Source organism: Oncorhynchus gorbuscha, linkage group LG23 (genome assembly GCF_021184085.1).
Source record: "Oncorhynchus gorbuscha isolate QuinsamMale2020 ecotype Even-year linkage group LG23, OgorEven_v1.0, whole genome shotgun sequence".
NCBI classification, from domain to species: Eukaryota; Metazoa; Chordata; class Actinopteri; order Salmoniformes; family Salmonidae; genus Oncorhynchus; species Oncorhynchus gorbuscha.
In genome coordinates, this window is record NC_060195.1 from 34393830 (window position 1) to 34414132 (window position 20303).

At 41.7% G+C, this 20303-nt stretch overlaps 2 protein-coding genes across 7 annotated transcripts; both read left to right on the forward strand.

The window, feature by feature from the left end:
• Window positions 1–3158: 3158 nt before the first annotated feature.
• Window positions 3159–11005, forward strand: LOC124010960 (ras-related protein Rab-6A-like). 5 transcript variants are annotated; one of them, XR_006834521.1, is made up of 9 exons: window positions 3160–3476; window positions 4363–4421; window positions 5281–5334; window positions 5696–5801; window positions 6928–7039; window positions 7457–7550; window positions 7919–8012; window positions 8587–8653; window positions 8868–8943. XR_006834521.1 is itself a non-coding variant. In XM_046323801.1 (8 exons), exons 1-8 carry the CDS (start codon window positions 3398–3400, stop codon window positions 8930–8932), a joined length of 636 nt encoding a protein of 211 aa, XP_046179757.1. In that variant the 5' UTR covers window positions 3159–3397; the 3' UTR covers window positions 8933–11005. The 5 variants fall into 5 exon arrangements, 4 of the variants coding, with proteins under 4 accessions (XP_046179757.1, XP_046179758.1, XP_046179756.1 ...); XM_046323801.1 differs by lacking the exons at window positions 5696–5801; window positions 7457–7550 and adding an exon at window positions 6352–6457 and having other exon boundaries at window positions 3159–3476; window positions 8868–11005; XM_046323802.1 differs by lacking the exon at window positions 7457–7550 and having other exon boundaries at window positions 3163–3476; window positions 8868–11005.
• Window positions 11006–11562: 557 nt separating this feature from the next.
• LOC124011627 (START domain-containing protein 10-like) lies at window positions 11563–20247 on the forward strand. 2 transcript variants are annotated; one of them, XM_046325083.1, is made up of 7 exons: window positions 11563–11746; window positions 12310–12507; window positions 13751–13898; window positions 14407–14510; window positions 16945–17062; window positions 17210–17262; window positions 18436–20247. In XM_046325083.1, exons 1-7 carry the CDS (start codon window positions 11729–11731, stop codon window positions 18649–18651), a joined length of 855 nt encoding a protein of 284 aa, XP_046181039.1. In that variant the 5' UTR covers window positions 11563–11728; the 3' UTR covers window positions 18652–20247. The 2 variants fall into 2 exon arrangements, with proteins under 2 accessions (XP_046181039.1, XP_046181040.1); XM_046325084.1 differs by lacking the exon at window positions 11563–11746 and adding an exon at window positions 11850–12148.
• Window positions 20248–20303: the final 56 nt, after the last annotated feature.

The following is a 20303-nucleotide window of genomic DNA, read 5'->3' on the forward strand; positions in this document are numbered from 1 at the left end:
GCCAACGAGAGCATACAGGTCTCGTTGGCTCGTGGGTAGTATATCGGGCTTTGGTGACAAAACGGATGGCACTGTGATAGACTGCATCCAATAGAGTGTAGTGTAGAGTGTTGGAGGCCATTTTGTAAATAACATCGCCGAAGTCGAGGATCGGTAGGATGGTCAGTTTTACAAGGGTATGTTTGGCAGCATGAGTGAAGGATGCTTTGTTGCGAAATAGGATGCTAGATTTAATTTTGGATTGGAGAAGTTTAATGTGAGTCTGGAAGGAGAGTTGACAGTCTAACCTAGGTATTTGTAGTTGTCCACATATTCTAAGTCAGAATCGTCCAGAGTAGTGATGCTGGACGGGTGGGCAGGTGCGGGCAGCAAACGGTTGAAGAGCATGCATTTAGTTTTATTAGCATTTAAAAGCAGTTGGAGGCCACAGAAGGAGTGTTGTATGGCTTTGAAGCTCGTCCAAAGAAGGCCAGAGGTATACAGAATGATGTCGTCTGCGTAGAGGTGGATCAAAGAATCACCAGCAGCGAGAGCGACATCATTGATGTATACAGAGAAGAGAGTCGGCACGAGAATTGAACCCTGTGGCACCCCCATAGAGACTGCCAGAGGTCCAGACAACAGGCCCTCGGATTTGACATACTGAACTCTATCGGAGAAGTAGTTGGTGAACCAAGCGAGGCAATCATTTGAGAAACCAAGGCTGTTGAGTCTGCCAATAAGAATGTTGTGATTGACAAGAGTCGAAAGCATTAGCCAGGTCGATGAATACGGCTGCATAGCAATGTCTCTTATCGATGGCGGTTATGATATCATTTAGGACCTTGAGCGTGGCTGTACCTATGACAAGCTCTGAAACCAGATTGCATAGCGGAGAAGGTACGCTGAGATTCAAAATGGTCGGTAATCTGTTTGTTAACTTGGCTTTCAAAGATCCTAGAAAGGCAGGATAGAATAGATATAGGTCTGTAGCAGTTTGGGTCTAGCGTGTCACCCCCTTTGAAGAGGTAATAGGGGTTGCAACAATTTCGGCAGATCATTTTACAAAGAGAGGGTCCAGATTGTCTATCCGCTAAGAAAAATCAGCCAAAACTTAAAACCAATGTTAATATGGAGAAGTCAACATACAAGTGTAAGTAAAAATGAATGTGAAATTGTGCAACTAATGCACATGACGACTCAGACACGTATCATAAAAGTAATTATGTTTTTGTTTGGTTAGCTTCTGTAAACATTAATTTGAGCACATATCTTTTCCTGATATCACACTTATACGTTGTCATTTTCCATTTACCTGATATAGTAGGTTGGCTAGCATTTCATGTCTGCGGATCAAATCTAACCAAATCAAATGTTATTTGTCACATGCGCCGAATACAACAGTGAAATGCTTACTTACAAGCTCTTAACCAACAGTGCTTTCAGAAGTTAAGAAAAACTAAGTAAAAAATATAAAAGAAAAGTAACAAATAATTAAGCAGCAGCAGTAAAATAACAATAGCGAGGTGAGGTTATATACAGGGGGTTCCGGTACAGAGTCAATGTGCAGGGGCACCGGTTAGTCGAGGTAATTGAGGGAATATGTACATGTACGTAGAGTTAAAGTGACTATGCACAGATAATAAACAGAGAGTAGCAGCAGCGTAAAAGAGGGGTCTGGCTTAGCCCTTCGATGAGGTGTTCAGGAGTCTTATGGCTTGGGGGTAGAAGCTGTTAAGAAGCCTTTTGGAGCCTCCCGGGTGGCGCAGTGGTTAAGGGTGCTGTACTGCAGCGCCAGCTGTGCCATCAGAGTCCCTGGGTTTGCGCCCAGGCTCTGTGGTAACCGGCCGCGACCGGGAGGTCCGTGGGGCGAAGCACAATTGGCCTAGCGTCGTCCGGGTTAGGGAGGGCTTGGTCGGAAGGGATGTCCTTGTCTCATCGTGCACCAGCGACTCCTGTGGCGGGCCGGGCGCAGTGCGCGCTAACCAAGGTTGCCAGGTGCACGGTGTACCCTCCGACACATTGGTGCGGCTGGCTTCCGGGTTGGATGCGCGCAGTACGGCTGGCTGGGTTGTGTATCGGAGGACGCATGACTTTCAACCTTCGTCTCTCCCGAGCCCGTACGGGAGTTGTAGCGATGAGACAAGATAGTAGCTACTACAACAATTGGATACCACGAAATTGGGGAGAAAAAGGGGTCAAATTCCCCCCAATTTAAAAAAAAATAAATAAATAAAAGAAGCCTTTTGGAGAACAGTCAATGACTAGGGTGGATGGAGTCTTCCTCTGACACCGCCTGGTATAGAGGTCCTGGATGGCAGGAAGCTTGGCACCAGTGATGTACTACCCTTTGTAGTGCCTTTCGGTCTGAGGCCGAGCAGTTGCTATACCATGCAGTGATGCAACCAGTCAGCATGCTCTCTATGGTGCAGATGTAGAACCTTTTGAGGATCTGAGGACCCATGCCAAATCTTTTCAGTCTCTTGGGGGGGAATAGGTTTTGTCGTGCCCTCTTCACGACTGTCTTAGTGTGTTTAGACCATGATAGTTTGTTGGTGATGTGGACACCAAGGAACTTGAAGCTCTTAACCTGCTCCACTGCAGCCCCGTCAATGAGAATGGGGCGTGCTCGGCCCTCAATTTCCTGTAGTCTACAATCATCTCCTTTGCCTTGATCACGTTGAGGGAACGGTTGTTGTCCTGGCACCACACGGCCAGTTCTCTGACCTCCTCCCTATAGGCTGTCACTGTTGTTCTTGGGCACAGGGACTATGCTGCCCTACCAAGCAAAAATGCAGTAAATGATCATAGCGTGGAAATTAGAAAAATGGCGTGTATTTAACTTGGTTTCACAGTATGCAGTTACTGCTAACATGACCCCCAATTTCTCCAAAACACAATACAATAGAGGCAGGATAATTGTCCACATAATTAAGCATGTGTTTAATATAGCAAAAATGACATTAACTCATTTTTGGGAGCTGTCTTTTAGCCAAGATATGAAATGCAATCATAATTGACTGTAGCACATATAAGGCACACACAACAGTTGGGATGAACTAGTGACACATTTCCGGGCAAGAGAGATCCATTTGAAATTAATGAATTCTTCCCTCGACCGTTGCCCTTCAAGTGTATACTCGTCAGACGTCAGGATACGTCCACTTAATTTGAGGGCTGAGGGGATAGGGTGTGTCTTTTAAGTGTTTGGAATGCAACCCTGCACTTTTTGGTACTCGAAGTCTGTCCGTCAGGGGGTGCTGGCTCGCGCGTCACAATTTCACATACAGAACTAGCATACACACAGCACACAACAAAAGCTAGGCTATCGATATACTACCCTGTGTCTCTTTCCCGTCGAGACAGCTTAGGAAATTGGCAATATAGCTAGCCAGCTGTTATTTATCTTTTAATAAAGATGTCGACCACGACCGGCGGTGGAGAGTTTGGCAACCCTCTGCGGAAATTCAAGCTCGTATTCTTAGGCGAACAAAGTGGTAAGTGGAGGTCTTTTCAGCAGAGCGTGTGAGTATTTGTTTTGGTGAGAGTACCGCTATCTGACGTTAGCCTGGCTGTTAGCTAGCCAGGCCGAAACAGAAAGATTATGCTAAACGACGCCTTGTTATGTTAGTTAGCTATATGTTAGTCAAGGGAACTTGCTTACTAGCTAACGTTATCCCATTGAATCAGCAAAAATTGGTTGCTTGAGATCATGTTGCCAAAGATATTGGTGGATAAAGCTATCGAGCTAATTTAGGTACTCGCTAACGTTAGCTTGGTAATATATTTGGTCGTATCCCGTAACTAACTAACGTTAAGATACTGAACTGTCGGTGTCATTCACGAGTTGAATTTCCATTTGATGTGAATGTTTTTCTGTTTTACTTGGTATCTAACTTCAGCTTGTGTGGGTGGAGTCAGTTTGCTAAGCCACGTCTGTCAGAGGGGAGCCAGTTGAGCTCACTGAGCCTTTTATTCAACCTTGGCCATTTCCTGTGACAAACGTCAACATTCAGAGAAATAAACCAGACATATGCTATATTATTTCTTCAAACAAATATTAATTCAGATTTGCATAGCCCCAAAACGGTATCGATTTTCCAGTCCATTTTAGCTAGCTAACGTTAGTTAGTTATCGCCTTCATTCGTGGCTCCACCCTTTGCCAGCTCAGCGTGGGTCAGTACTCCAACGCCCAGTTTTTCGATTTATCATGGAAATAAACAATACCTTCACATATATGATCACTGTCAGTATTGTGTTTTAAATAGCTAAATGTTTATTATAAAGGTACGTTTTATTGCTTTTCCTCACGAATTACAGTTGCAGAGGATCATGCAGAATTTAGAAAATGTCAATGTAAACTAAATGTTCTGTCTTTACAGTGGGAAAGACATCACTTATCACCAGGTTTATGTATGACAGCTTTGACAACACCTATCAGGTACATTATCTTATCTCAAGTACAGTACTGGTAATTAATTGCATGTAACTAACACATCAATCAAATGTATTTATAAAGCCCTTCTTACATCAGCTGATATCTCAAAGTGCTGTACAGAAACCCAGCCTAAAACTCCAAACAGCAAGCAATGCAGGTGTAGAAGCACGGTGGCTAGGAAAAACTCCCTAGCAAGGCCGAAACCTAGAGAGGAACCAGGCTCTGAGGGGTGGCCAATCCTCTTCTGGCTGTGCCGGGTAGAGATCATAACAGAACATGGCCAAGATGTTCAAATGTTCATAGATGACGAGCAGGGTCAGATAATAATAATCAGTGGTTGTAGAGGGTGCAACAGGTCAGCACCTCAGGAGTAGATGTCAGTTGGTGTTTCATAGCTGATCAATTTGGAGTATCTCTACTGCACCTGCTGTCTCTAGAATTTAAAACAGCAGATCTGGGACAGGTAGCACGTCCGGTGAACAGGTCAGGGTTCCATAGCTGCAGGCAGAACAGTTGAAACTGGAGCAGCAGCACCACCAGGTGGACTGGGGACAGAAAGGAGTCATCAGGCCAGGTAGTCCTGAGGCATGGTCCTAGGGCTCAGGTCCTCCGAGAAAAAGGGTAACATTAGTTGGCATCCACACCACTCTGAGCTTTGGGTTGTTTTGCTTGGTGGAAATGTCTGCCTTTGAGAGGCATGTTTCTGTTTTTTGTAACCTGATTATAGCTTGCATACAATATGATACAAAACTGGGGGGGGGACAAGGACACAAGGCTGTATTTTTCTGTGGCTTATTGTTGAATGTAGTATAGTCATGCAGTTTGGTAGTGATATCTGAGGAGAATGTTTTTTGTCTTGCAGGCAACAATTGGCATAGACTTTTTATCGAAGACGATGTATCTGGAAGATCGTACGGTAAGTACCACTTGGCTTCTATATCATCTGCATCACTTTAAACCATTTCACATGTCCCTTTAGTTTGTGCCCATATGAGATCATTGTATATCCCCCTCCAAGCCACTGTCAAAAAGGGGCTTAGGTAGTCTCCTTTTTATCTAATCCTGACTAGACTGCTTGTTTAAAGCATGGACGTAGATGCACTATTAGTTGCAGTTTCATTATCAGTTTTCATTTAGCCCATGTTTTCTTTCCTACCATGATTCTGTTTTTAGTTCCATCATCATACGTTTTTGTCTCTGTCCACCCCTCCCCTCCATCCCCATGGCTGGGTTTCGAACTGTGTCCGCTCCTCGGTTTGTTGTGTGGTTGGCCACAGATTCGGCTCCAGCTGTGGGATACAGCGGGGCAGGAGCGGTTCCGCAGTCTCATCCCCAGCTACATCAGAGACTCAGCCGCTGCTGTGGTGGTTTATGACATAGCAAGTAGGTATCACCTCCCTGCCCTTCCCTCAGTGGACGGAAGGGGAGAACAGGGCAAACAGCATTTCCGCAGCTTGGCAACGTCACTGGACTGTAGTAATGAAAATAGCCTCCTAGTGCTTCAGGGCTTCCATTGTCTGAGAATTATGTGCTACCATAAAGTCAGTAGATATTATAAATTACATTGTTGGTGCAATGGTTCCAAATAGGCCAATAGAGTGGAATGGTATACCTCTTAGTACATCCAGTGGTGATTGTGCTTGTGGAAATGTTGTCCCTAAAGGGGCTTGTCTAAGGAATGGGGGAAATGCTTTCCTTGTTCCAAATGCATTGATTTGGAACATTTGCCATCTGTACTAGGTAACTAAAAAGCGTCAACATTGGGAACAGGTCATCTGCTAGATACATGGGAAAGCTTTTTCCTATTCCAGGATGCATGAGCATTTCCGCCTCTGCTGCCATGATGTTCTCTTGCAACTATTTTATGTCGTTCCTCTTTTCCATTTTCTCTTTCCGTCTGTCCCGTTTCCTCCTCCTCCATCCCACTCCCCAGGTCCGACTCCAGCTCTGGGACACTGCTGGACAGGAGCGTTTCCGTAGTCTCATTCCCAGCTACATCCGCGACTCCACCATCGCTGTGGTGGTTTATGACATCACCAGTGAGTTAGAGCTGTGCTCTCATCACTGTAATGGGGGGGGGGTCAACTGAGATATTACATTGGGAAGGATGCTGTCATAAGACCGTAGCAAACCTCAACAGCTTCTAATGTATGAGTAGTGTTGCTATTATTGGAGGCATTTAGTGTCGCCATGTAGGGACTTTAATGATGCAACTTCATGGAGGTTAGGGAGTTTTCCCTTGTATTAACAGTGGCGTGGGGACTACTATTCCTTTATGTGCTTAAACTTAACTTACTGTTTACTTTTGCTTACTAACACCTGGCTACTGTGTGTTCACTCCTCCGCTGAAATCAACTGTACTTTCAATGAGGAGCAATGACTGTTCTGATTTGCAAATGTATCTAATGTGTTCATATCCCCTTCACCCGCAGTTCAAACCTCATAAGATATTTAAAGTGATCATGCTCACTCTGTATGCATTCTGAATTGCAACTGTTCTTCCACTCAGACCTCAATTCATTCCAGCAAACCTCTAAGTGGATTGATGATGTCAGAACAGAGAGAGGAAGTGATGTCATTATCATGCTTGTGGGAAACAAAACAGACCTGGCTGATAAAAGGTACATGGTGTGTGTGTGTGGAGAGTAGTTGATGAGGTGGTAAACGGCAATGTGGTCCCTGAACTGGATATTGACCTATTTGACAACTGTTGTATGTGTGAACACTTTGTCTCAAAGCCTGGTTCCTCCTCCCTCGATTGTATTTGGCATCCCATCTTATTTAAATTTTAATGAGTAATATTGGGCACAACATTCATTTTCAAGTGTTTTCTGTTTTTGATCTATTGAACTTTACTCCATGTTCACCCTGCTTACTATTTGGTTAAACGTTTTCTTTTTTTTGGTCCAATTTTGGTTTTATCAACATTTGTTTTGTTCCCTCTCCCCGGTGTCTCCCCATGTCACTTTGATTTGGTGTCCACTCCCAACCCCTGACACCACCTTCCCCTCCTGTCACTCCCCCTGGGACCATGGCAGACAAGTGTCTGTAGAGACTGCAGAAAGGAAAGCTCGTGAACTCAATGTGATGTACATAGAGACCAGTGCCAAGGCTGGCTATAACGTCAAACAGGTGGGTGTCCAGTTACCACCAGCAGGTGTTCAAACAGCCTCCAGAACTGCTCATTATGCTCCCCCTTAGGGAGAGTAATTTGTCATGTACTCCGTGGATTAGATGTTTAATGTGGACCAAGTGACTGTGCTGTGAGTGACTTTGGATTCCCTCTATAGCGTGTCAAGCTGTTTCATCTTTTCTCAGCAAAGCTGCTCCCTCCTATCTGTTTGTCTCTCAGAGGCATGACCAAACTAACCCTTTCTCTTTCTAACCAAAAACTCTGAGCTCTTCGTTTTCTCTCCATCTCCCCCTTTCCCTCTCGGCCTGTCCTTTTTCATGTCTGTCTATCCCTCCATCTCTCCACCTCTCGGCTGTGGCCTGAGCAGACAGATCACCACGGAAGAGGGCGAGCAGAGAGCTAAGGAACTGAATGTCATGTTCATTGAAACCAGCGCAAAGACTGGCTACAATGTCAAACAGGTAGAGCTTCTGTTCACTCAGGATAGTCCAGCCCAATCTTCCCTCCTAGACTATTTTCACAACTAGTTTTCCCTTCTCTTTTCACTTGACTCCGCATGGCCTGTCCCCCTTGTCCTCTCTGCATTGTGATTCACTTCAGTGCTCAGGTGTTGTGTTGACGTCCATTGCTTTAGAACGCTTCGGCATCAATTGTACTGCGCTGTCTGGCTCCATGTTGTTTTTTTTATTTTGCCTCGTTCCACAAAATATCTGCTTGTGTTTCTCACTGTTTGGCATGGAGCCATCAACAGGCTTATTGAATGGGGATAGAATCTAAATAATCACATGACCAATTTGACCAATTTGACGCAAGTTAACGACTCTTAATGTGTATTAAATATTAGGATCAATTTTGTCATGTAGCCCCATGTACAAATGTACTGTAGATTTTTTTATTTTTTTTGTGTGTGAAATGATCTCTTAAATATTGACTTACCATCTAGGCTTTAACTGTTATGTGGCCAACATTACATTATTGATGCCCTGTGTGGTACAGCTGTTTTGCTCCACTGTTTCCTTTCTTGTGATTCCTCAGCTGTTTCGCCGTGTTGCCGCAGCCCTACCTGGGATGGATAGCACACCAGAGAAGAGCAAAGAGGACAGTATCTTTTCACAAAGGGGTTATCCCCGAGGCAGAATGGTTTGTAGTGTTTGAGCTCAACATGTAATCAACACTCCAGAAATGTGTCAGTGTCTGTTGTAATGTTATCTGTTGCTTATGGATTTAATTTAGTTGAACTTGCATAATATCCCCCCTACATGTTTGATGCATGAAATGTCTAATGGAGAGTATTCCTTAAGCACCTCCTCTCTCAGTGATCGATATCAAACTGGAGAAGCCGCCGGAGATGGCTGTGACAGAGAGCAGCTGCTCCTGCTAGTAAACACCTAAACCCCCACCTGACCTGCCTCCTCCCCACCAACAGCTTGTGTCTCAGTGGCCACTCTCCCCACCCATGGCTCACTGCCATCGGTTGCAGAACCTCTTTCGACTCAGTGATTTTTCAGAGTAACTGTGTGGATGTGCTATTACTCTGTATTTAAACAGATCATCTAAAGATAATATTAAAGGTTAAACGTAAAACTGTCAACACAGAATAGGTTAAATGCTGAATATGATCAGATTGTCATCCAACTGCATGGCATTATCTAGGATTGCAGACTGACAACTAAATGCTCCTGGGTTATTGCACTTTTTGGAGCATTAGTGCCATCACACTTGTCATTGTTGTAAAGTGATATTGTTTGAGATTATTTAAGTGACTATGAAAGGTCTCAGTCCCTTTTTAGTTATTTGGTTTTATTTCCAATGAGAGTCTGTAGTGGGTCAGCTACAGTATTCTATATACGTGATCAACAAAGTGTCTGTTACTGCTTCCCATAATTCTTTAAATACTTTGTTGCAAAAAGATTCCCCTCAACTTGATGAACATTATTTTGAATAATTGTTGGCTCAAATCTATTAATTTAAGCCTAATGAATAAGGGATATTTTTAAGGGCAAGAACAGCCAAATAACTTCATTTAGGATTACTGTAGTTAGTCGACTGAGGATTTCAATGGCGGCTGGTTTGTTAATTTGGCAGATTGTCCAAGGGGATGCTTCAGAAAGTATGTGTAGCCAATCCAATAGGAAACAAGAGTATACATTTTTAGAAAAGGGACATAATCCCAAATTCATTGTACTGGAAAATACTAACTTAAATCTACTGATGTACACTTCAAAACTATGGCTGCTCTGTCAGAGGAACTTTCCTCGGTCATCTACATGCATACAATGGATGCAGGTGTCAACCCTTTACACACTAAATGGAAACATGTCACTTGGCCCATACAATGTCTGCTACTCACCCTCCAATTGATATATGTATTGTCTTGTTTTCATCACACTTGCAGGAACAGCGTGCTCATCATGCAGGATTTATAGACCGTTAAGAACACAGATACCTTGCTTGTTTGTTCACCAACTGTGTGCACTGAAACGAGTCCCAATATTGTAAAGATCGAGAGGGCTGCTGACGGGCCTCTGGCTTCAGTAGTTGTTTTGTAGAGCAGTTTAGATAGGAAGCGTTAGCTGTATCTGAGGATCAACTAACACCCTTGCTGTAAAAAAAAACAAGTGCAGTGAAGATCATTTTTATCGCTATTGCCCGTGTATGACTGTTGTTTTTAATTTATTTAACACAAGCAACTGTAAAATTGCATTGTATGCTTGACAAAAATGAGAGTTGCTGGCACGCACGTGGAAGTTAGTGTTTTATTTATTTCCGTGTCTCTGCTTGGATGCTGAATTTCAAAGTAAAAGCCAGGCCTGGTTGTTTAGTCTCAAGTCACCACGGTCACACTGATGTTGACTCCCTGCAGTGTGTATAGTCCGTGGATTGGTTTAGGTACGGAAAAGGCTTCACTTCACCTCTGTCCTTTACCACGTACACACGGTGGCATACACAAACCAAATAACCACAGTCAAAAATGGCCCAACCACACACCAATAGCTGTAGATTGTTTGAAAATGTCAACGTTTAAACAAATGTAGATAAGTATTTAATTACATCGAACAACCTTTAGCTTAATAGCTAAATCTATTACCCGTCGCTGACTGAATACTCAGCTCTCTGCTTTTCTGAAGTGTCTGTCCAGTTGAAATATGTCTACTAGTGTTTAGCAATGTTTCTGTGAATAACAATGTACTGTTAGTATTACTCTGCTGTAAACAAAAAGGATAGTTAAAGAACACAAGTGTATCACATGAAGTAAAGGTATTTCACCAAAATTGTTCCAAGCTTCTCGCAAATGATTTTTATGAATGTTATTAATAGGATAAGCCTACCTTTACATACACATTACTTTAGAAATGTTCTTAACTTTGTTCCTACAAAATGAAGAATGTCAGATTTGTTATTTATCAGTGTGGTCTTTAAAATATCTTATTTTACCTCTTTCTTTTTTTATCCGTGTAATATAGTATTACAGGTCAAAGGTTATTGGCCCTAATGAATGGAATGTTGCCTTTTGTCACAGTGTATGGGCCTTGTCATGTATTTCACAATGCATTAGTGATAATTGTAACCAACAATGTGACCGTTTCTGTGCCAGGAGGACATTTTATTTTTGCATAAGATATTGTGCATTTACAATATACAGTATGTAGACTTTGAGAGTGACTTATTGGCCAAGCATAAACTATTTATGACTGATAGGATCAGCGTTCTTCGTTTTCGATTTTACCTGAAGGTTATAATTATTCCGAGATATCACCTATGGCTACAACTATTGAGGTGGCTTATTCTAATACCCAACAATAATTAATTACCAAAATCAAGATGTGTCACATTGCACACGTTACACATCATGAATAATATATCGAGGTAAAAATGCGACAGTGTACAAATAGCTAAATACAACTCAATTGAATTGACATGAGTCTGATTTAAATATCATTGAAATATATAGGTCTACGTAGCCTAAACTATGACCTATTTATATTTTAATACAGTAATCTCGGTTTTCATTTGAAGCGTCGTTATATATTTCGCTTGTTATGCAAAGAAATTGGCAACTTTGTAGTTCCTTCTGAAGTTGTCAGCACAAAAGACAGATAAACATCTTGATTGTGTTTTGCGGAAGTCTGTATAAAGTGTCGCGGAAGGGCAAAAAAGCATCTAACGACGTACTTGGATGTTCAACGAGTGGTCGGTAAATAACGAGCGTTTTCGATAATCACTTTAGTAACAATGGTTTTGGGAAACAGCTCGGAGATTTAACGATGCTCCTACCAAGGTTCTAATGATTGACGTAGCCTTAATATGCTTTTGGGAAACGGCCCTGGACTTTATGTACGAATGAAATCTAGACTAATTAAATCTACGGATACCATCATTCCCAATGTCAGCCAAGTTGAGCTAACACAAGCTAGGAGTAGTTGTTCTCATTCCAAAACTATGTGTGCACTGTGTAGACAAGAAAAGATTCCAGTAGGCTACCTGTGTGAATTCCGGAAGCAGTTACGTGTAGAGTTGTTCTGTATTATTTTCGGCTGGAATCTGGGTGGGTCAGGAATCCAGCACAAAAATCCAGTCTAACTTGATATGATAATTAGTGAGTATATCAGGATTGATCTCACTGTCACAATAGAATAGCATTTTGGAGGCAGGAGGATCGGACTGGAGACACAACATTAATTCAGTGACTTTACTAGCGTTGCCGTTCGCACTTGTTTTACTGCTTATTAAGTAGCTACCTTTTTCCCGTTCATCCAGAACGTTATTATGTCTCGAATCATTTCGGGAATTATACCAGACGAGGCAGTCTTCACAGACTTCAGAAGACAAGCCTTGTCAACGGACAACTGGTACAGTAAATATGACAAGAACGGAATGGAGGTCTGGGTCGAGGTGGCCCCAGTAGCATCATCCCCTCAAGGAAACAAAAACATCCCTAAAGTTCACAAGATAAAGGTGAGGACACTGGCTTGACTTATCTGTCGATTTGATACATCGTGGTCATGGATCAGTTGAGTTGTTTGACCAACATATGTTCTCTCTATATATATATATATTTCCCCCACCTTCATTTAACCAGGGAGGCCAGTTGAGAACAAGTTCTCATTTACAACTGCGACCTGGCCAAGATAAAGCAAAGCGGTGCGACAAAAACAGCAACACAGAGTTACACGTGGGATAAACAAAGTACAGTCAATAACACAATAGAAAAATCTGTTTACTGTGTGTGCAAATGAAGTAGGCCAGTTGAGAACAAGTTACAGTGTGTGCAAATAAATAGGCCAAGTACTGTATACTTGTTCAAAAGGTAAGGCAATAAATAGGCCAATAGTGGTGAAGTAATTACAATTTAGCAATTTACACTGGAGTGATATATGTGCAGATGAGGATGTGCAAGTCGAAATACTGGTGTGCAAAAGAGCAGAAAAACAAATATGGGGATGAGGTTGGTAATTGGTTGAATGGATGGGCAATTTACAGATGGTCCGTGTACAGCTGCAGCTATCGGTATGCTGCTCTGACCCCTGACACTTAACGTTAGTGGGGAGATATAAGTCTCCAACTTCAGTGATTTTTGCAATTTGTTCCAGTCAACTATATATAGTCAACTATATTAACAAAATATGGGAATATCCTGTTTTCTATTATGAATCCCATAGTCTGAATAGAGCAATAGACAATACAGGACTAACTTTTACCCATTCCTGACCTTTTCCAATGTATCTCTATCGGGGCTCTCCACGCCTGTTCCTGGAGAGCTGCCGTTTTATAGGTTTTTTGATCCAACCCTAATCTATAGCGCACCTGATTCTAATAATTAGCCGGTTGATGAGCTGAATACGGTTAGCTCCAGCTGGGGTTGAAGCGAAAACCTTTCAGGAGGGTAAGCTCTCCGGAAACAGGGTTGAAGAGCCCTGCGCTAAGTAGTCTTTTGACATTTCAATGTCCCTTGGAGACAGTGTAACACAGGTTTTCTGTTCCACATTTCCACCACAACCCTTTTGCTTTTGTGTGGCAGCATTGTTACAAGAACACCTATGGGGTTTCCAGTTTTCCATGACCATTGGTTTATCTGGTGTCGTATTTTATTGTAGTGAGTACTCTACAGATGAGACCTGATCTTGAGATGGAATGAATTTACTGTGTTACTTCAATAATCAATTTACTTCAATGCTCTCTTTTGCTGTTTGTATTTCAGTGCAGAATGACCATAAAAGATGTGTCAGCCGCCACCATGTATGACGTCCTTCATGATGGCCTGTATCGCAAAAAGTGGGACCCCACCATGTTGGAGAGCTTTGACATTGCCCGTCTCTCCCCGAACGCTGATGTGGGCTACTACTCATGTGCGTGCCTCTTATTTGCTTGAGTTAAAAGTGCTATTCCACATTCCTCTGTCATTGTCTCTTTCTTTACAGTGCAAAAACCCGACTGGGTCAAATTTACTAAACGTTTCTGGTTCAAAGATGACCGCAGGTGAAAATGTGCAGTAAATCTGGTGTAAAGTATTTTATTTACATTCCTTCCACTGTCCCATTGCTTTTAGGAACCCATTTCTGCATGGTGCTCCTCCACTGCGTCTCTGTTTCCATTGCCTCCCCTCTCACTAACTTCCATTACACTATATCGCATTGGTTCCATCAGCAGTTGTAGTGTACTTCTTATTCTGCCCTCAGGAGTTCAGATAAGGCATAAGGGAGCTGGTTTATAGAGTGTATTTGTAGTCTACACGAGAGTGCAGTTGCTGCCATTGAAGTTCTTTGGAATCTTTGGTTACCATGACAGGGGGGGGTGTTTGTAGGAAAGCTCTCCTCAAGTAGTTTTTCATTTGTTGTTGTCCCTTTTGGTTTTCAGGGCTGTGTCCGAAACCACTGAGGAACAGAGATGTGGTGACGTTGCGTTCGTGGCAGGTGACGGACGACGAGTATGTGATCGTTAACTACTCAGTCAAACACCTGGTACGTATGCCATGCACCTTCACCTCCTTGGTCAACCACCCAGTATATACAGCAGTCTGTCTCCGCTCTACCGTTCCTATAGTTCAATGGCAGTTATTGTCCTCATACAGGCCCTTGCAAAAGTTTTCAGACCCCTTGGATTTCTTCACATTTGATTGTGTTACAAAGGGGGATTCAAATGGTTTTAATTGTCTTTTTTGTTGTTGTCGACAATATACATGAAATACTTTAATGTCAAAGTTGAAGAAACATTTGAAGAAAAAAAAACACTTGAATATAGTCATTGCATAAGTATTCAGACTCTTTGTTTAGTCAAGCCTAAATTAGTTCAGGAGTCAAATTTGGCTTAACAAATCACATAAGTTACATGGACTCACTCTGTATGCAATAATAGGGGTTGCTTAATCATTTAAAAATCATGTCATGTCTCTGCCCCCATACATACAACATCTGTAAGGTCCCTCAGTCAAGTATTGAATTTCGAGCACAGATTCAAGTACAAAGACCAGGGAGCTTTTTGAAAGCATCATTAAGAAGGGCAGTGATTGGTAGATGGGTAACAATAACAAATCAGACATTGAATATCTCTTTAAGCATGATGTGGTTAATAATTATGCTGTGGATGATGTATTAAACCACCCAGACACCTCAAAGATACAGTCGTCCTTCTGAACTGAGCTGCAGTACAGGAATGAAACTGCTCAGGGATGTTACCATGAGGCCATTGGGGATTTTAAAACAGCTACAGAGTTCAATGGCTGTGATGGGAGGAAACTGAGGATGGATCAACAGCATTGTAGGGCCTCCACAATAATGACCTAAATGACAGAGTGAAAAGAAGAACACAGATATACTCAATATTCCAAAACATGCATCTTGTATGGAACAAGGCACTTAAGTAATACTGAGAAAAATACATGGCAAAGAAATACACTTTTTGGCCTAAATGCAAAGCCTTATGTTTAGGGTAAATCCAACTGAGTAACTGCCTCCTTATTTTCAAGCTTGGTGGTGGCTGCATCATGGTATGGGTATCCTTTACATCGACAAAGACTGGGGGGCTACCAGAATAAAAAGAAACGGGATAGGGCTAAGCACAGGCAACCTGGTTCAAGTCTGCTTTCCACAGGACACTGGGAGATGAATTCACCATTCAGCAGGACAATAACCTAAAACACAAGGCCAAAGCTACACTGGAGTTGCTTACAAAGAAGACAGTGAATGTTCCTGAGTGGCCAAGCTACAGTTTTGACACAACCCAATGAGTCCCACCGGTGTGATTTAGGACTTCTAACCCCTTTTAAAAATGGTGGTATCAACCATTAGTCTGTGTGAGATAAGGGCAGATCTCGAAGGGGCCCGGGGCTGGGTCTTTCTTACAAAAATGTCTGTAGAGTCAGAATGGTTTGAGCTACAAAGTATTCAAGCTAGAGTGTTTCTGAAAAGCTGAGACTAACGAACACGCATGTTTTGCTCTATGTCCCTCACAAGCTACACAAGTCGTTAAAAGCTGAGGGGTTCATCTACATAGGTCATAGGAAATCCCAGGACATAGTGTCTATAAGCTCACATAGTTGCTGTCACAAACTCAACACAGTTGTCACTGACTATTTGGATATTCATTTCCCACTGAGTAAACCATATCTGTACTTACAACATTCATATAAATTCATTTTTATTCCATTTTTGAATGCAACTTTTGAATGTCAAATAGTTTTGTGTTCTACTTGTAGACCTGGATGTCCTGAAAAGAAAATGGTAAAACACTTCATTGTGAAGCTAAAAATAAGGGCTGGACATGCAGATAAATGATAGTCAGAAAAAATGAAAAGCTGATTTTTGCTGGGGTCTCGGGACTGATAGGGTTAAATCTAATTGAAATTCTATGGCAAGACATTAAAATTGCTGTCTTGCAATGATCCCCAACATCTTGACAGAGCTTGAAGAATTTTGAAAACATTCATGGGCAAATATTGCACAATCCAGGTGTGTACTTACCCAAGAAGACTTACAGCTGTAATTATTGCCAACATGTATGGACTCAGGAGCTGTAGAACTTATGCAAAGACTGTTTTTTTTAATACGTTTTATTAATCTTGACAAAAATATATTAATTGTTCTTCCACTTTGACAGAGTATTTTGTGTAGATTGGTCCCAAAAAAGATAATTAAATTCATTGTAATCATACTTCGTAACACAATAAAATGTGAATAAATCCAAAGGGTCTGAATTAATTTTGAAAGGTACTGTAGATGAGTCATATAACAGAACCACCTAATGTATATTTAACAAGATGAGGTGGTTCTAGTGGGGATGAAGAAATTATGTTTTTATTGCAATGTATCATTCAGTTACTAATAGGTACCGAATGTTACATCGTTCTACATACGCCCAAAATCTCAGCTGATTTGGTTCCTATTTCTTCCGTCACAGAAATATCCTCCCAAAAAGGATCTTGTGAGAGCTATCTCCCTCCTTACTGGCTACCTGGTTAAGGCCACAGGACCCAATAGCTGCTCCTTTACCTACCTCTCACAGGCTGACCCCAAAGGTGAGACCCACCGTCCACTGACCTTCTTCAGATTCTATGCTTCAGTTGTCTTTTCTTTACTGAAAGATATTTGATACAGGGTATGTTACACTACAGGTACCAAGAGTTGCTGTGAATATTGATTATTTGGTTTATTCTGTATTTCAGGTTCTCTTCCAAAGTGGGTGGTGAACAAAGCGTCTCAGGTTCTGGCTCCCAGGGTACGAATAATATCAGCCATTGTTTCTAATCTTCCTTCTGCTAAATTCTGTAGCTTCTTTGTGTTTGACGACTGAGTTATAACTGTTTTTTTTATTTGGTTCCAAAGCAACAATCAGCCAATACCTCTGTGTGTTTGTGCGTGTTACGATGGTAATTCTTGTCCTGAACTAGGTAGTAAAAGCTTGCCATCTTAAGAATATTGAGAGTGGGTTTCAAGTCTCTTAAATTACCATGGTAACCATAAAAAACACACTGGAAGGACCAGTCCAGCTCTGTTTTATTTTTTTGACATTTAAGTCTCTCAGGGAGAGAAAATGACTCAGCAGCCCTGTAGAACTTGTTATTCTGGTTTCATAGCATGTGCAGCATGAAACTATTCAGGGCAAGGTGTGTCTTTGTGTGCGAAACCAAGACTGTGTGTGTGGCTCATAACTGTGATTTAATGGAAACCTGATGATTAATGATTAACAGCTAGCTGCTCATCTTAAATTCCACCCCACTTACACTCTTTGTAAAATCATTACATTATGTACAGTGCCTTCAGAAACTATTCACACCCCTTGGCTTTTTCCACACATTTTGATGTGTTACAGCCTCATTTGTAAATGGATTAAATTGACATTTTTTAAGAGTGTTACTCAGTTGATATGTTGTTGGATTTGCCACACATAAGACTTTGTATTCAGGACATGAAGTTAATTTCTTTGCCACGTTTTTTAGCAGTTTTACTTTAGTGCCTTATTGCAAACAGGATTCATGTTTTGGGGTATTTGTATTCTGTACAGGTTTCCTTCTTTTCACTCTGTCAATTATATTAGTTTTGTGGAGTAACTACAATGCTGTTGATCCATCCTCCATGAACTACTTATTGACTCAAGACATTTCAGCTTTTCACTTTGAATTCATTTGTAAACATTTCTAAAAACAGAATTCCACTTTAACATTCTGGTTGTATTTTGTCTGTAGGCCAGTGACACAAAATCTCAATTGAATCCATTTAAAATTCAGGCTGTAACACAAGTGGAAAAAGGCTTTGGGAGGTGTGAATACATTCTGAAGGACTGTACATGCATATGACTCAGGGCAGAACTGTAAAACAAAAATGAGGTGAAGGGGAAAAACTAGGCTGAGGCTCAGCTCTCATTCTCTGACGCACTCCTCTCTCCCTGCAGGTACTGAAGTGTGTGCACAAGGCGGGCCAGAGTTACCCAGAGTGGAAAGAGCAGAACTCTCCAGATCAGAAGCCCTGGTTGTACCCAGAGCAGAGCACCCTGCCCATGATGGACCCGGCCGAGCTGACCATCCAGCGGGCAGACTCTCTGGAGAACGTAGATGAGAGCTCTCAGCTGGACGTTCAGGAGAGTAACAAAGCAGAGGACAGCAGCTGAGCACGTCTGTCAGAGGAGATGAAGCCTAGACAAGAGAGGATGGATGGACAAGCTCACGCAGACCTAAAGACTCAAGTCCTCAACCTCTCCATGGCACATGATCCCAATCTTTAAAGTTTTAAGATCCACACCCAGTTTATTTTGTACTTATCCAGTCTTTGCCTTATAAACCACTATTTATGCCTATATGGCGGACGAGAGAATAAACTGTTTACATTTGTTTGGCCTTATGGAGCTGAACAACATACCAACGAGTGGAAATTCTGGTTCTTCCCCTCCACCTGAACTGATAATGCAGCCAGTTTTTGCCAATGAACTGTGCCAACTCCAGACAGTGCACTGGCAGAGGTGCTAGATGGACTTGGTTGTTGATTGTTACGTACAGCTACTTTTAGAAACGACAGCATCAGGTATTTTATATTACCAGCCATGCTTGATAGTTTTTATACAATTTGATATGAGGTTTGGAATAATTCAGAACCAAGTTAAAGAAAAGCCAGGATTGGCTGTTTTGATTTCCTGAGTATAAATTAAAGTGAAAAGATGTATTTGTGTATGATGTTTTTTTATTTGATGGAATACTTGTTTTTTTGAGCTACATTGTATTTCACTATTGTCTTTATGACTGGAAACCATGAGTATGACTAGACAGAAAGTGCCTTGTTATTCTGTAGGTTCCCAAATTGGTATTTATTGAAAGTTTGTGCAATCTGGGAGGGAGACAGTGGAATTCATTCCATTGCTGGTTATATACCCTTGGTATATATGCTTGGTATGCATGCCCTGGACTTACTGTAGGCACTGCATATAGGAACCAATGGTGACTTAATTAAATGGAAATAGTTTTAGCAAAATATCACACAGTATTTTGACAAATGTACACAGTGAATTGTATTTCTTGTGTTATTACCTGAAGAATCACCATCATAGATCTTACCCCTTTTAAATTGTATTTATTTTCATAAAGTTACTGATAAGTAATGTCATGACAGAGCAAGCAAGGATCCTGAAGTTAGCCTTGCATACAGCTCTTGAACTTGACTTTGAAGACAAATGATTGTAAAGTCGTTTAAAAAAAATATAAACCTCAGATAAGGTTCACGTGTATGTGTGTGTAATTAGTGTTTTGCTGTGACAGTCAGTCAACCCCCCCCCCAACAGAAACTCAAAGTGGAACAAGTTAATCTACTGTGGTGTCACTGAAGCAATACAGGGAGACCTGTTTTTCTCAGGGAGGGTGTTTGTGTTTCAGGGAACATATTGTATTGTAGTTGCATGTGGTGCATGACTTGATTTAACCTACATGACCTGATTTAGCCTACATGACCTTTTTGTTTTTCCTTGTCAGCTCGGGGATTCGATCTAGCAACCTTCCGGTTACTGGCCCAATGCTCTAACCACTGGGCTACCTGCCGACCCAACTTGATTTAACCTACATGACCTGATTTAGCCCAGATTAAGCTTCTGTAACCATGTAATGATTCTTTCATTGAAAGAGGAAACCAAATGTGTCATTGTCACATAGAATAGGCCAGAAGGCTATAGTGGAAAACTTAACCTCTATCAAAATAAAAATATGGCAGAGCTGCAAATGTTCTTCTGCGCAAGGGTGTTTATTTACAAAGTGATTCCGGAACAAAAAACAACAGTAC